Source organism: Salmo salar, chromosome 03 (genome assembly GCF_965601325.2).
Source record: "Salmo salar chromosome 03, fSalSal1, whole genome shotgun sequence".
Taxonomy (NCBI): domain Eukaryota; kingdom Metazoa; phylum Chordata; class Actinopteri; order Salmoniformes; family Salmonidae; genus Salmo; species Salmo salar.
This window is the reverse complement of record NC_138293.1, coordinates 58476311-58492794: the sequence shown is the minus strand read 5'-3', so window position 1 is coordinate 58492794 and position 16484 is coordinate 58476311. Positions and strand designations below refer to the sequence as shown.

At 42.8% G+C, this 16484-nt stretch overlaps 1 protein-coding gene across 4 annotated transcripts in view; it reads left to right on the top strand.

Moving 5' to 3' along the window:
• Window positions 1-16181, top strand: part of gbgt1 (Globoside alpha-1,3-N-acetylgalactosaminyltransferase 1) — a 70228-nt gene extending 54047 nt beyond the window's left edge. For 2 of the 4 annotated variants that reach the window (NM_001139786.1, XM_082971177.1), the window contains exons 2-6: window positions 7009-7047; window positions 7202-7237; window positions 14098-14130; window positions 14338-14472; window positions 15005-16181. In NM_001139786.1, coding sequence (NP_001133258.1) covers window positions 7009-7047; window positions 7202-7237; window positions 14098-14130; window positions 14338-14472; window positions 15005-15695 — 934 coding nt within the window. In that variant the 3' untranslated portion in view covers window positions 15696-16181. The remainder of the gene's footprint in view (window positions 1-7008; window positions 7048-7201; window positions 7238-14097; window positions 14131-14337; window positions 14473-15004) is intronic. The other 2 variants (XM_082971180.1, XM_082971188.1) reach the window with 1 other exon arrangement.
• The last annotated feature ends 303 nt before the right edge of the window (window positions 16182-16484 follow it).

Below are 16484 nucleotides of genomic sequence, written 5' to 3'. Positions count from 1 at the left end.
GGTTACATGTACACAATAATACGATTATTGTGGATAGTCCGATTAATATAATAGATCGATTAAAACGTTTACATGCTTTGCAAGAAGAACGATATTCCTAATAATCCTGCTCAGATGGACACATCTGAAATCATGCTACTGATGGGCCTTTTGATAAATGCAGAAAATCGCCAATCAAAATCAATGCTACCACAGTGACCATGTAATTTTGTTTTGGAAGACTATTTGATTGGAAGACTATTCTAAAGATGCATACTTTAAGTTTTTCCAAACTCACTTCACTCTCGCATAAGAGGGAGGTTTGCGCAACCAGTGGTGGCACATGTGCAGATAAATACAGTACAACGCTGGTACGCTGATTAAGCTGTTTACATGTCCTAATAATTTGAAAGATTGCTCAGAAAACCAGGTGTTTTAATAGGCATATGCTTACTTCGATTATGACCTTACACCTATTAAAATAAGCAGAGATTAAGTTGTTTACATAGAGTACAGTCAAAAGTGTGGACTCACCTACTCATTCCAGGGGTTTTCTTTATTTTTAGTATTTTCTACATTGTAGAATAATAGTGAAGACATCAAAACTATGAAATAACACATGGAATCATGTAGTAACCAAAAAAGTGTTGCACAAATCAAAATATATTTGATATTCTTCAAAGTAGCCACCATTTGCCTTAATGACGGCTTTGCACACTCTCTTGGCTATGATGAAACTGACTCTCATGAGGACAGACACAGGAAAGGAAGACCCAGAGTTACCTCTGCTGCAGAGGATATGTTCATTAGAGTTAACTGCACCTCATATTACAGCCCAAATAAATGTTTCACAGAGTTCAAGTAACAGACACATCTCAACATCAACAGTTCAGAGGAGACTGCGTGAATCAGGCCTTCATGGTTGAATTGCTGCAAAGAAACCACTACTAAAGGATACCAATAATAAGAAGAGACCTGCTTGGGCCAAGAAACATGAGGAATGCACACTAGACTTGGTGGAATTCTGTCATTTGGTCTGATGAGTCCAAATTTGAGATTTTTGGTTCCAACCGCCGTGTCTTTGTGAGATGAAGAGTAGGTGAACGTATGATTTCCGCATTGTGTGGTTCCCACCGTGAAGCATGGAGGAGGAGGTGTGATGGTGTGTGGGTGATTTGATGGTGACACAATCTGTCATTTATTTAGAATTCAAGTCACACTTAACCAGCATGGCTACCACAGCATTATGCAGTGATTCGCCAATCCATCTGGTTTGCACTTAGTGGGACTAAGATTTGTTTTTCAAAAGGACAATAACCCAAAACACACCTCCAGGCTGTGTAAGGGCTATTTGACCAAAAAGCAGAGTGAGGGAGTGCTGCATTTGATGACCTGGCCTCCACAATTACATGACCTCAACCCAATTGAGATGGTTTGTGACGAGTTGGACCGCAGAGTGAAGGAAAAGCAGCCAACAAGTGCTCAGTATATGTGGGAACTATTTCAAGACTGTTGGAAAAGCATTCCAGGTGACTACCTCATGAAGCTGGTTGAGAAAATGGAAAGAGTGTGCAAAGCTGTCATCAAGACAAAGGGTGAATACTTGAATAGTCTAAAATATGTTTTGATTTGTTTAACACTTCTTTGGTTACTACATTCCAAATGTGTTATTTCAGAGTTTTGATGTCTTCACTATTATTCTACAATGTAGAAATAGTACAAATAAAGAAAAACACTTGAATGACTAGGTGTGTCCAAACTTTTGACTGGTACTGATAGATATATATATATATATACACACACACACTGCTCAAAAAAATAAAGGGAACACTTAAACAACACAATGTAACTCCAAGTCAATCACACTTCTGTGAAATCAAACTGTCCACTTAGGAAGCAACACTGATTGACAATCAATTTCACATGCTGTTGTGCAAATGGAATAGACAACAGGTGGAAATTATAGGCAATTAGCAAGACACCCCCAATAAAGGAGTGGTTCTGCAGGTGGGGACCACAGACCACTTCTCAGTTCCAATGCTTCCTGGCTGATGTTTTGGTCACTTTTGAATGCTGGCGGTGCTTTCACTCTGGTGGTAGCATGAGACGGAGTCTACAACCCACACAAGTGGCTCAGGTAGTGCAGCTCATCCAGGATGGCACATCAATGCGAGCTGTGGCAAGAAGGTTTGCTGTGTCTGTCAGCGTAGTGTCCAGAGCATGGAGGCGCTACCAGGAGACAGGCCAGTACATCAGGAGACGTGGAGGAGGCCGTAGGAGGGCAACAACCCAGCAGCAGGACCGCTACCTCCGCCTTTGTGCAAGGAGGAGCAGGAGAAGCACTGCCAGAGCCCTGCAAAATGACCTCCAGCAGGCCACAAATGTGCATGTGTCTGCTCAAACGGTCAGAAACAGACTCCATGAGGGTGGTATGAGGGCCCAACGTCCACAGGTGGGGGTTGTGCTTACAGCCCAACACCGTGCAGGATGTTTTGCATTTGCCAGAGAACACCAAGTTTGGCAAATTCGCCACTGGCGCCCTGTGCTCTTCACAGATGAAAGCAGGTTCACACTGAGCACGTGACAGATGTGACAGAGTCTGGAGACGCCGTGGAGAACGTTATGCTGCCTGCAACATCCTCCAGCATGACCGGTTTGGCGGTGGGTCAGTCATGGTGTGGGGTGGCATTTCTTTGGGGGGCCGCACAGCCCTCCATGTGCTCGCCAGAGGTAGCCTGACTGCCATTTGGTACCGAGATGAGATCCTCAGACCCCTTGTGAGACCATATGCTGGTGCGGTTGGCCCTGGGTTCCTCCTAATGCAAGACAATGCTAGACCTCATGTGGCTGGAGTGTGTCAGCAGTTCCTGCATTGATGCTATGGACTGGCCCGCCCGTTCCCCAGACCTGAATCCAATTGAGCACATCTGGGACATCATGTCTCGCTCCATCCACCAACGCCACGTTGCACCACAGACTGTCCAGGAGTTGGCGGATGCTTTAGTCCAGGTCTGGGAGGAGATCCCTCAGGAGACCATCCACCACCTCATCAGGAGCATGCCCAGACGTTGTAGGGAGGTCATACAGGCACGTGGAGGCCACACACACTAATGAGCCTCATTTTGACTTGTTTTAAGGACATTACATCAAAGTTGGATCAGCCTGTAGTGTGGTTTTCCACTTTAATTTTGAGTGTGACTCCAAATCCAGACCTCCATGGGTTGATAAATTGGATTTCCATTGATTATTTTGGTGTGATTTTGTTATCAGCACATTCAACTATGTAAAGAAAAAAGTATTTAATATTTCTTTCATTCGGATCTAGGATGTGTTGTTTAAGTGTTCCCTTTATTTTTTTGAGCAGTATATATATTTAACCTGTTGGGGGTAGGGGGCAGTATTGACACGGCCGGATAAAAAACGTATCCGATTTAATCTGGTTACTACTCCTGCCCAGTAACTAGAATATGCATATAATTATTGGCTTTGGATAGAAAACACCCTAAAGTTTCTAAAACTGTTTGAATGGTGTCTGTGAGTATAACAGAACTCATATGGCAGGCAAAAACCTAAGAAGATTCCTTACAGGAAGTGCCCTCTCTGACAAGATCTTGTTCTTCTTGTCTCTGTTTATTGAAGACTGAGGATCTTTGCTGTAACGTGACACTTCCTACGGCTCCCATAGGCTCTCAGAGCCCGGGAAAAAGCAGAATGATATCGAGGCAGCCCCAGGCTGAAAACACATTTGCGCGTTTGGCAAGTGGCCGATCAGAGGACAATGGGCTTAGGCGCGTGCACGAGTCGACCCCGTGCTTTATTATCTTTCGTCTTTTTACCTAAACGCAGATTCCCGGTCGGAATATTATCGCTTTTTTACGAGAAAAATGGCATAAAAATTGATTTTAAACAGCGGTTGACATGCTTTGAAGTACGGTAATGGAATATTTAGAAATTTTTGGTCACGAAATGCGCCGTGCTCGTCACCCTTCTTTACCATTCGGATAGTGTCTTGAACGAACGAACAAAACAGAGGATATTTGAACATAACTATGTATTATTTTGAACCAAACCAACATTTGTTATTGAAGTAGAAGTCCTGGGAGTGCATTCTGACGAAGAACACCAAAGGTAATAACATTTTTCTTATAGTAAATCTGACTTTGGTGAGTGCTAAACTTGCTGGGTGTCTAAATAGCTAGCCCTGTGATGCCGGGCTATCTACTGAGAATATTGCAAAATGTGCTTTCACCGAAAAGCTATTTTAAAATCGGACATATCGAGTGCATAGAGGAGTTCTGTATCTATAATTCTTAAAATAATTGTTATGCTTTTTGTGAACGTTTATCGTGAGTAATTTAGTACATTTTTAGTAAATTCACCGGAAGTTTGCGGGGGTATGCTAGTTCTGAACGTCACATGCTAATGTAAAAAGCTGGTTTTTGATATAAATATGAACTTGATTGAACAACACATGCATGTATTGTATAACATAATGTCCTAGGTGTGTCATCTGATGAAGATCATCAAAGGTTAGTGCTGCATTTAGCTGTCTTCTGGGTTTTTGTGACATTATATGCTAGCTTGAAAAATGGGTGTCTGATTATTTCTGGCTGGGTACTCTGCTGACATAATCTAATGTTTTGCTTTCGTTGTAAAGCCTTTTTGAAATCGGACAGTGTGGTTAGATTAACGAGAGTCTTGTCTTTAAAATGGTGTAAAATAGTCATATGTTTGAGAAATTGAAGTAATAGCATTTCTAAGGTATTTGAATAACGCGCCACAGGATTCCACTGGCTGTTACGTAGGTGGGACGATTTCGTCCCGCCGACCCTAGAGAAGATATACATATATATACAAAAACATATATGGAGGAATGGAAATGATGCAGACAATTATATTGATGGAAGCTACAATCTATCTGCAATTTTAAATGATCTACCCCCCTACCAAAATAAATAAGACGGGTTCTAAGGGGATTCAATAGCGACAGCATGCAAGATAAGTGTAAATGTAAGATAGATATGTAAGACAAATGTAAGACAGTCCAATGACTGTACCTGCTAGCAGTAGATGTCCCACGTCCGAAGATACATCCATAAATCTGTAGACGGTTCCGATTGGATCTTTGTGGGAAAAACCAAATTATTTTGACATGTGTTCAAGTTAATGTGATAACTTTTGACAACATGTAAAAGCAACATGTGATAACATATAACTACACATAAATGTGACATGGGGATGCAACATGTGATACAATGAAACTACACGTGACAATATTTGAACGTTTTTGACATGTGAAAATGCAATTCCACATCTGAGATCTAGATTAAATCAGTAATTGACACAGACATGGTGGCATAGCAGGAAGATCGGAATGCCGTGAACTAAGAGGTTGTGAGTTCAAATTCCAGATGGGGACAAGTTGAATAATAATGAATGTATAAATAAACATACACAAGGTATTCATGTATGTGAAATATGTAAGTGGAAAACACTGCGGCTATTTCGTGATGTTCAGGGGACATTCTATCGACTTTTTGTGAACATTTGAATCCACATGTGAAATGCTATGTGATCACGTGAAATACCATATGCGGTGTTCCAAAACCACATAGTTTAACATGATATCACATAAAATTTCACATGTGTAAATCATGTGGACATATTACATGTGAAATCGTGTCATTTTCCACATGTGAAATCATGTGGGTTTTTTGTTTGCATCGCCGAACAATGAACAAGAAACTATTAAATCCAGTATTTAGCAGGTACAGTCATTAGGTCATGACTTATCTCGCATGCTGTCGCTATGGAATCCCCTTAGACCCTGTCTAAGTAATACATTTAATAATTAGAAAGGTGTCTAAATGTGACCTAGTTCGAGGGAAACACTAAACAGACATTTAAATTCTCAAGATTCCATTAAAAAAATACATCTCAAACTTAGTAATTTACAAACTTAAACCACAGCCACATGGCAAACCTCCCTCTTACCCAGAGGATATACATGGCCAACACACAGTTAAATGTCAGTCACCGTTCAATATTTTGCCACTGTGAGTCCCAAACAGTGCTAACTACTGCCAAAAAGCATAATGCCGTACTACTCCAGCCATTCATGTTTAAACAAGAACAGGTACAATCAGGTTCTTAGTTTGGGTTAAGTGGAAAAATAGGGAATTCCCACACATGTATGAACGCCACAATGTTTTCCCTCCTCCACAATAGTCAATGCAAACTGAATGACTGAGGCTTTCTTTTCAGCCTGGTCAAAAAGGAAAACTAAGGTTACACAATGATTTAACCAACCGGTTCTGTTGCAGGGTTGAGGGAAGCACTAACTAAACAGTCATTGAACTTCAAGATTTAATCAAACTATTCAATATAATAACTAGGTATCTTGGGAAACTTCTACACCACATACCCCTCTCTGAGTGGTATTGAATAAAGACAATGGCTCTCTGAAGCTACATGCAGTCAATATCAGTACAGCATTTTTGTTGTTTTAGCAACAACAACAAAATGACCCTTTAAACATGTTTGCACAATTGTGAATCGTTGCATTTTTCACGTGTGCAACATTGTGTGCAATATGGTTTAATTGAAAAGTTCCTGTATACTTTAAATATCTTGCCCACTAGTATATACAGTACTACTACATACTATGAGATTATCAGTATGTTAATAGCTGAACAAACATACGCAGCATGAATGTGGCTTTGGCCACACCACCTCCAAGGTAATGTAAGGATAGTATAAAGTCTAATTTACACCCTACGCAATACAATAAGATACGCAAATGTATGCGGCCCGTTAATGTGTAACTCTACGGAACTATGCAGTGTTGCCATTTTGCGAAGCTAATTTCGTCTTGCGTGATGTACTTGCATAAGGGTATAAATTACGTTTTAAATAAAAGTTGAAAATCTGATGTCTAAGTACGGCAGTGCCGGCGACACATTTTGTTAGTGTAAAAAGACAAATGTTTTCATGACAGACTTGAACTGATTCTCTCCTGCTTCCCCAAAGGTATGTCTACTTCAGCTTCTTCTCTGAAAGACTCAACAGGTAAGATCAAGTTCTGTTAATCTATTACAGCCTAATGTTGCTATAATGTGAAATGAAAATCACAGTATTGTCTGATTCTTACTAACAGGGTTTGGTTTGAGGCTTGGATTGTATTAAGGGGAACGTTATTTTAAGGTTTTGCTGTTTCCAACAGACAAATTACAATTGATGAGGACCAGAAGGGCAGCAGGTTAGTTGAGATAAACTGAGAAATTCCCCCAACAAGTCATGGTACTTGGTACATTTAAAGGTAGTATGGTCATTTTAAAATTAGGATGTTAGGATTTCTGTCACAAGAAAATCCATCAAATTGTGGTAAACAGCACCACACTCAGGCAGAAAACTGAATGTTATATTCTCAGCCAGGCCCATCTTTTCAAAGAAAATTAAATTGTGTTATCTCTCTATTTGAGCAAAATAATTTGTTTTGTTGTGATCACAAGAAAATCCTAACAATTCGGGTAAAGAGCGCCACAGTCAGGCAGAAATATCAGAATATTCTATCATAGTAGTTTCCCTGACAGATTTGGCTGCCAGGGCATTCAGAGTTTCATAAGATGAGGGGTGTGTGGGTCCAAGAGGGCCTTTTCTAAAATAATTTCCTGGAATTCTACATTATTTTCCATAACTGGAGACATTAAAATTATACATTTTTATATCACCCAAATGATCAAAATGATAAGCTACTTTGTCGTTTACACACTGAGACTAACAAAGCGAATTAAACATTAACTTAAATGCAACCAATAGCATAGGCCAATGAAAATAGTGGATACACAGATCTTAGGCCTATAAAATTGAACCTGGTGAATAACAGGGCCCAATGGGCTTGCCATGAGTTAAGGCATTTAGCAGTGCGGAGGTATTCTAAAATAATTGTGGTCAGTCCACACCAAAAATGGATGTTCCGCCTCTTCCAGCCAGTGCCTCCACTCCTCCAGAGCCATCTTAACCACCAGGAGTTCACAGTTCCCAAAGTCATAGTTCCTTTCCGCAGAGTTGAGACGATGGGACATGAAGGCACAGGGATGAAGCTTTTGGTCCTGGATGGATCGCTGGGAGAGGACGGCCCCTACTCCCACGTTGGAAGCGTCAACCTCAACCACAAACTAACGGGTCGGGTCCGGATGGATGAGGATGGGGGCAGTAGTGAATCAGAGCTTCAGATCCATAAAAGCCCTGTCTGCTGCTGGGGACCATGTGAACGGTACCTTGGGGGAGATGAGTGCAGAGAGGGGAGCCGCCAGAGTGCTGTAGCCCCGAATGAAACGGCGGTAGAAATTAGCAAACCACAGAAACCGTTGTAGCTGCACCCTGGACGTGGTTTGCTGCCAATTCACCACCGCTCTCACCTTTTCTGGATCCATCTGGACATTCCCTTCAGCAATGACGTATCCCAGAAAGGAGATAGTGGAGTGGTGGAACTTGCACTTCTTAGCTTTTACAAACAAGTGATTCTCCAGGAGGTGCTGAAGGACTTGTCGAACATGGAGAATGTGTTCTTGGGAAGAACGAGAGAGAACCAGGATGTCATCAAGGTAGACAAATACAAAATGATTCAACATGTCCCAGAGCCCATCGTTGACCAGGGCCTGGAAGACAGCGGGAGTGTTGGTGAGTCCAAACGGCATGACCACTGCCAGTGTTGAAAGCTGTCTTCCACTCGTCTCCTTTGCGTCTCTGAACAAGGTGGTAGGCATTCCGAAGGTCCGGTTTGAAAAAGATGGTAGCCCCCTGGAGAGGTTCGAAAGCCGAGGAGAGGAGTGGTAGCGGGTACCGATTCTTGATCGTGATGTCATTGAGGCCCCAGTAATCAATACATGGATGCAGGCTCTTGTCCTTCTTCCCCACAAAGAAGAACCCTGTGCCAGCAGGAGAGGCAGAAGGACGAATGGTCCCAACAGCCAAAGAGTCCTCAATGTACTCCTCCATTGTCTTGGTCTCAGGGCCAGACAGGGAATATAGCCGGCCTCGAGGTGGTGTGGTGCCCGACTGGAGGTCAATTGCTAATCGTAAGGATGATGTGGAGGAAGGGAGGTAGCATGAGCCTTGCTGAAAACCTCCTGGAGGTTATTGTACTCTGCGGGAACGGCAGAGAAATCCGAGGCCGTTCTTAACCCTGGAGGCAGACGTTCCGGGGAAGGCTGCGCCGCCTTCAGGCAGTGTGAATGGCAGAACGGGCTCCAACCCAGGATTGAACCCGTGGTCCAGTCAATATTGGGGTTGTGCTTCTGGAGCCAAGACAATCCCAAAACAACAGGGATGTGGGGAGACAATGAGGAGAAGCTGTAATGACTCACTGTGATTACCAGATACCTGCAGATGAATGGGAACTGTGCTGTGCGTGACTCTTCCAATGGAGCAGCCGTCCAGTGCCCTGGCATCCATGGGAACGGAGAGGAGTTGAGTGGTGATACCTAGTTCCGATACCAGGGTAGCTTCCATGAAACTCTCATCTGCACCAAAGTCAATGAGCACCTGAAGAGACTTAGGCTGGTCTCCCCACAGCAGGATAAGAAAAAAGGAGTACGGGTGATGGGAATTAGAGGGTTCCCAGTCTGGCTCACCAGTGTACTTGTACCTACTAATGATTCAGGTCTCTTTACTGGGCAGGTAGCTATGAAATGCCCTGCAGCACCACAATACAGACAACTGTTGGAGCTTAGCCTACGTGAACGTTCCCTAGGCGATAATCTAGCTCTGCCCAGTTGCATAGGTTCCTTCGCCGTTGACTCTCGAGGGAACTCGGGTGGCTTCGGGTCTTCTCGGAAATACAGCCTTCGGGGACTTCAGTGGATTACCAAGTGTGACCAAGACCAGACCACTTCTCACTCCTGCGTTCCCGTAGATGCCCATCAATCCAATAGTAAGGACGATGAGGGAATCGAGGTCCAGCGGTAACTCCCGAGCTGCTAGCTCGTCTTTTATTACCTCTGATAGTCCGTGAAGGAAGGTATCGAATAGGGACTCCGGATTCAGGCACTCTTGGCGGCCAACGTGCGAAAATCTACTGCGTAGTCTGCCACACTACGGGAGTCTTGACATAATTCAAGTAGTTTTCGTGCCACCTCTCTTCTGGATACCGGAGAATCGAACACCTTCCTCACCTCTGCCATGAAATCTTCCAAGTGACAATTATTTATATATAGTATATTTTTGTTCAGTATATATGTTCTGTAGAAAGGCCCATGGAGTTGGTGGAATCGTCCTTTAATTCATGGCCATTTGTGCAGGGGCGCTTTAATTAGGTCAGGTGGAAATGTCTGACAGATCTCAACTCATTAATAGGAGGAAATCGCCACCATGCAACCGCGCTGCTTTCTCTTCCTCAACTCCGTCTAATCCAGACATTCTGTGCGTCCACGAATCAACGTAAATCCACTGAATCTGTTACCTTTCATCTGAACCATCTATTGCAATCGGGAGAGCGGGCCATCAGTTATTGTTTATAGTTATTACCGGGGAGCGCGGCTTGGAGCGAACACTTCAAACCTATTGTGTTATGCCGATGGACAATGATCACGGCCCTACAGATCATCACAGGCCAATTATTCCATTTGTATATGGTTAAAATGTAATGAAATTACATGTACATATGAAGACAAACCTGGGAGGATGAAAGATGAAACGTAGTTATTATTTGCTGAATTGATCAATTCTCATATCAAATTGATGGAGATTATAGATTGAATAAATGATAACTGATCGATTTATTTGCATTCTCATGGTTATGATCCTAAATGACTCCATTCTGCTTCATATTGAATTCCTATGGAACCTTATTGCTGAATTACCTCATTCTGTTAATAATGAGAATGATTGTTATGATTTGACTTTCTGTTTTGAATTTGATTGTATACATGTTCTTCTGTTTCCTTTGTTATGCAGCACAGATAAACTACCCAGTAAATATACCACTTTGTAGTTAAAGGAATTCCTGCCTCAGTCTCATCCATTCCTCTGTCACCTGACCCGTGACCACCTGTTCACCTTCACTATTGTCAGTCACCCTACCTGTCCAGCTACCTACACAGATTCCAATAATATTTCAATCGTCCTTTGAGCCAGATGATGACTGAACCAAAGACGGGTGAAAAGGAAATGGAGGAGAAGGAATAATTGTCTCCTGGAAGGAGAGAGGAGGAAAGAGCAGCTGAGGTTAAAGATAAGTGGAAAAGTCTTTGGAACAAATAAAAGATCCAGGAGCTAATCCTAAAGCACCAAAGAAGGCTTCATCCTCAACCACCAGCAGCACCAGGAGAACCAAGCAACAAACGAGCAGACAAGAACCTGGTTATCTTAAGGATTATGTGGTGGAGTATCCTCCACCAAAGGGCAAGCCCACCTGGGCTCAAAGCGGCGATGGATCAACTGTCCGTTTCAGCCATCAACCATCCTGTCCGAGCCAAGGATTGGAAAGGGATTTGGAACGGGAACGTGGTCTACAGGAAGAACCCATGGAAGAGGTAACTCCCACAGCATAGGTCAACTAGCTTCCCGAGGCAGTAAGTAGTGGGAAATTGTCGAGGCCCTCTAGACAGAGTGAGAGTTTGACCGGTGGATACCCCTTTGGAAGTGGCCATGGTAGCACGGGGAACAGGCCACCCCGCCAACGCCCTCTATGCCAGTGACACAAGTTAGCATTCCTCCTTCATCTAGACAAAGCACCACTCCTTCGTCTTTCCGCCAATTACCAACAACGGCAAATCGTTCCTCTCATCCAGGGCCTGGGCCAGGCCAGTCATCAACCATCAGGTGGGAGAGCTTTCACTCAATTCAGGCTGCCACAAATGGAGGGTCTGGGACAGTAGGGGACAGGCACAGTGAGGCCACAGTGAGCTCATCAGCAGTCCCGGGTTTATCCTTCACGCAACCAGAAGAGGAAGCCAACATCATGAAACTGCTAGTAGCCTCGGCCTATGGAATTCCCAGACCAAAACTGCCATACTTTGAGAGTGGAAAGGAGAGTGATTTTGTCCTTTTGGAAATGGCATTGGAGAGCCTACTGGGTATTCACAGCCATCTGTCAGAACGCTACAAATACCAAGTACTGATGGATCACTTGCGGTTTCCCAGTGCATACAAGCTGGCCAAATCCTTTATGCACTCTGCAACACCATACACTGCCGCTTTCCAGTCCCTGAAAGCGAGATATGGTGAGCCACGCCAGCTAGTCCAGAATGAACTAAAATAACATCCTGAACACGTCTCCAATCAAAATGGGAGACCATGCTGCCTTCCAAGAGTTCTCCCTTGCGGTCCAATTCCTGACCTTAATGCTCCAATCCGTTGAAGGAGAAGACGGAAGCCAGTGACTGATCTGGTGTACTCCTCCACGTGTACAGGCTTCAAATTTTGTCATCAAACCTTGTCATCAAAGTCTGGCATTCTCTGGATTTATGTTGCCTTCAAGACAACTGGGAACTCGGAAAAAACAAGGTTGAATCATGAGGACGTCAGTGATCTTCAGGTCTTAGCTCCAGAAAGAGGCCCGACTAATCCGATTTACTATCCGAGTTGAATGACCGTTGAAAACGTATTTTCCCCGTATGAGCTACTTTTTCCTGAGTTCCTAGTTGTCTTGAACTCACTGAAGTCAGATTTCCCAGTTCTGAGTTAACCATTGTTTTGAGCGCAGCAGACATCATGCTGGATTAATAGTATGGCCAATGTTGAATGTTAATGATTTTAAACTAGGAAAATAAACTCTTAAACCGAGAATTAGGACCACACCCCCACTCCACTGTATAGCAGGCTAGTGATTGCTTTGCAATACTTGCAGTTAGCCACTGATTACTTCTAAACCACTAATTGTTGAATTTGCGAATTACAACTTGTTGTCTAATGTTCATGGCCAATGAGCACCGATACGTTTTATCTATAATTTATCTTCCTTAATTCTCTTCATATGACAAGGATTAAAAAGGATTGGACAGATTGTCGACTTGATTAATGATGATGACTGCTAGCTAAGGTTTTTAAATTATCAAAGCTACTATAGATATAAAGTGATTTGACGTCATTTTATTTGTGGCCAAAGACCTCGAGCCTTCTTGGATGGGCACTTCTAATGTAACTCTATGGCAGCACCAAAGGGGCTTGAATTTTCGAGCTCTACCCTTAGATTTTGCAGTGACGTAGTGTCTCCATGAGTGACAGATGTCATGGTAATTCTAAGCAAAAGGAGAGAAACTGTGTTCTTCAAAATAACTTTTTATTAGAAGATTTGCAAAAAATGAAGCAATTAACAACCAAGCAAATGGTTCATGGTTGAAAATGCTCAACAAACAGAACTGTCTCTCTCCTTTTATAGAAAGTGCATCCTTTCATCTTTGTGACAGTTAGCAGATGTGCAGAAACAGGCCCTGGGAACAGAGATGCAAAAAGTAATTTAACTTGTCTGTGTAGATCAAGATTGCGAATATCACCACCATCCTCTGTTCCTCCCTGTACTTCCCATATAGCTAAATTCCTGCGGATTATAAACACAGGAGGTTACATACTGCGGTCGCACAAGACAAGTTTCTATTAGTAAAAAAAAAACACTAGCATCAATCAATGGACAATTCTCTAAGTAAAAAACAGCATAGTATGTCTAATTTAAAAAGCATAGCATGTAATTAATTAATTTCCTCTGCCAATCACGGCGCAACTAGTGAACATTCCAAACCTCTACGCTCCGTATTTTCCGCTGTCCCACCACCACAGAAAGCACTGAGCTAGGCTGAAACACCTGCATTTTGGAACTGCCTTATTCAAGAAAACAAAAAAGAGACCATGTTTGTATGGAGACTTTATTAACTCAATGAATTATTTCTTTTTTTACACTGTTTGCAAACTGATATGTGTTACACGTATTAATGCCAAAATAACATGCAAAACAGGCAAACCCCACAAAGTTTTTTTTTGTTGCTAAAAATGTGGGGCTCAGAACAGGTGGGGCTTTGCCCTGAATCACAGTTCGCAACTGGGTCTATCTAATACCACCAACCTCAGCCCATCTCTTCATTACAATAAACACATTTAAACAAGTACATTTTGTTCTCCCAGGCTATTGTACAAGCAGCCCAGTATCTTGGATGGGTAAGTAGCCATTTTATTCTAATGTTAAAGTCATATTAGCTGACGTAGTGTAAGTGTCTGATACATCAGTGTGGGGAGGTGTAGCCTAATACACCACACCTTGTTTTAAGGTTCTTTAATGGCCAGTACCATAGTGAAGTATTGAGATCATAACATGGCTCTGGTCAGTACTACACAGTCAGGCAGGACCTTGTTCTGTTTCTGTAGACGTACTGATGTGGTGTCAGTGACCCCATGGTTGGCACCCATTGTCTGGGAAGGCACCTTTGACCCTGTGCTAATCGACAACATCTACAAGCCCATGAACCTCACCATAGCAACCACTGTGTTTGCCGTTGGAAAGTGAGTACAACTTTTGACAAATATACAAAAGGGAATTTGAACTATATATACTTTTTCAACAATGCAACTATAAGGACATAAGTACCTGATGTAACATGGCAGGTAATAAAATGTAATGACGCTGTCATCATTCATGCCTTGGAACACGTAAATAATTGTTCTAATTTATGTATTATCTAGACTGTATACTGGTCAGAAAGTGGTATATTATCCTATGAGAATGATGATGCAGTTAAGGGGATACCTAGTCAATTGCACAACTGAATGCATTCAACCGAAATGTCTTACACATTTAACCCAACCCCTCTGCTCAAGGACAGAACAGCAGATGTTTCCACCTTGGCTTGGTTCAGGGATTTGAACCAGTGACCTTTCGGTTACTGGCCCAACAATCTTAACCTCTAGGCTACCTGCCACCCCATCAGTTAGAGGTGTGCTGACATCAAAATCTCAGTTGCGACCTACTGCTGTTGTGTCCTTAAGCAAGGCACTTATTAATCCTTATGATATGTATGCCTTTAAATACTGACAGATACGTCAGGTTTCTCCAAGATTTTCTGGAGACAGCAGAGAAGCACTTCATGGTCGGCTTCAACGTGCACTACTACGTTTTCACTGATCGTCCCCACGATGTTCCTTCAGTGAACCTGGCTCAGGGGAGACATTTGAGTGTGATCCAGGTCCCGGGTTCAAACCGCTGGCAGGAGATATCAGCCCGGAGGATGGAGATCATCCAGACCACCATCGAACGTCAGATCAGACGGGAGGCCGACTACATCTTCTGTCTGGACGTGGACAGCAAGTTCCACGCTCGCTGGGGGTCCGAGTCTCTTGGAAGGCTGGTTGCTGTTATACACCCAGGCTATTATGAGGAGACGCGTGACAGCTTCCCGTACGAACGGCGTCCAGCCTCGACTGCCTACATCCGGATGGATGAGGGAGACTACTACTATGGCGGGGCTATGTTCGGAGGGTTCGTGGAGGATGTGTACACACTAACAAAGGTATGTCGGAAACGGTTTGAGGAGGATGCGGGGAATTCCATCGAGGCTGCCTGGCAGGAGGAGAGCCACCTCAACAGGTACCTGCTCGACAACAAGCCCAGCAAGGTGTTGTCTCCAGAATACCTGTGGCAGGACTTGAAGGCAAAAACCAAAGAGGTCAAAGTCATTCGCTTTTCAGGGGTCATTAAAAACTATGCTGAAGTTCGTCCCAATGTATAAAAATAGGTAGTGGCTATTAGACCGGCAGAAGAAAAACTTAATTTATTCATAGCGGTAAAATTAATTGAGTTTAGGTTTAGGAACGAGGGTTAAGTTTAAATGTAGGTATAATTTGACTGGGGTTAATGTTTGGGTTAAGGTTAGGGAAAGGCATAATAATAATAATAATTTGGGGGGTGCTTATATTTGTCACCTGTGGGTGTTTCTTCTACAAATGTGTAATGGAAATGTGTTTCTTGCATATCCCAACTCCTGAGAGTGGGGTCACGGGCCAGGGTCACCATTGTTCGTTTTAACTTATAAGAACATGTTTTTTCATTTTCTATCTTTATTTCATTCTGTATTCTGTAGCCTATCTATTTTGCATGTTGATTACTGTAAGGAGGAAACGAATAAATAAATAAATAAATAAATAAATATGTAAAAAATGTAACACAATAGTATTATGTTATTTTCTTGAAATAAATATTTTACTACTTTCCATTATGTTTGTGTTGTGTCACTACTTCTTATTTAACCAAGGTCCAAAGTGATGTTTTGATTTAGAGCTTTACACTTTAGTGGGATTCACACTAAAACGTTAAATAGTGCTTCCTTCTGGTGGACGGTTAGGGTACATGAAATACTGGGAAATGAAATGTATTCCATAGACTAACTAAAAACAACAGCTTTAGTGAACTAATCATCTGGCAACCACAGCACGGTGTCAGCAGAAGGGGAAGGTCAGAGAACACATACTTGGACTAGCTAAGGAGCAACACCAGACTGGAGGAGGAGGAGGAGATTGCA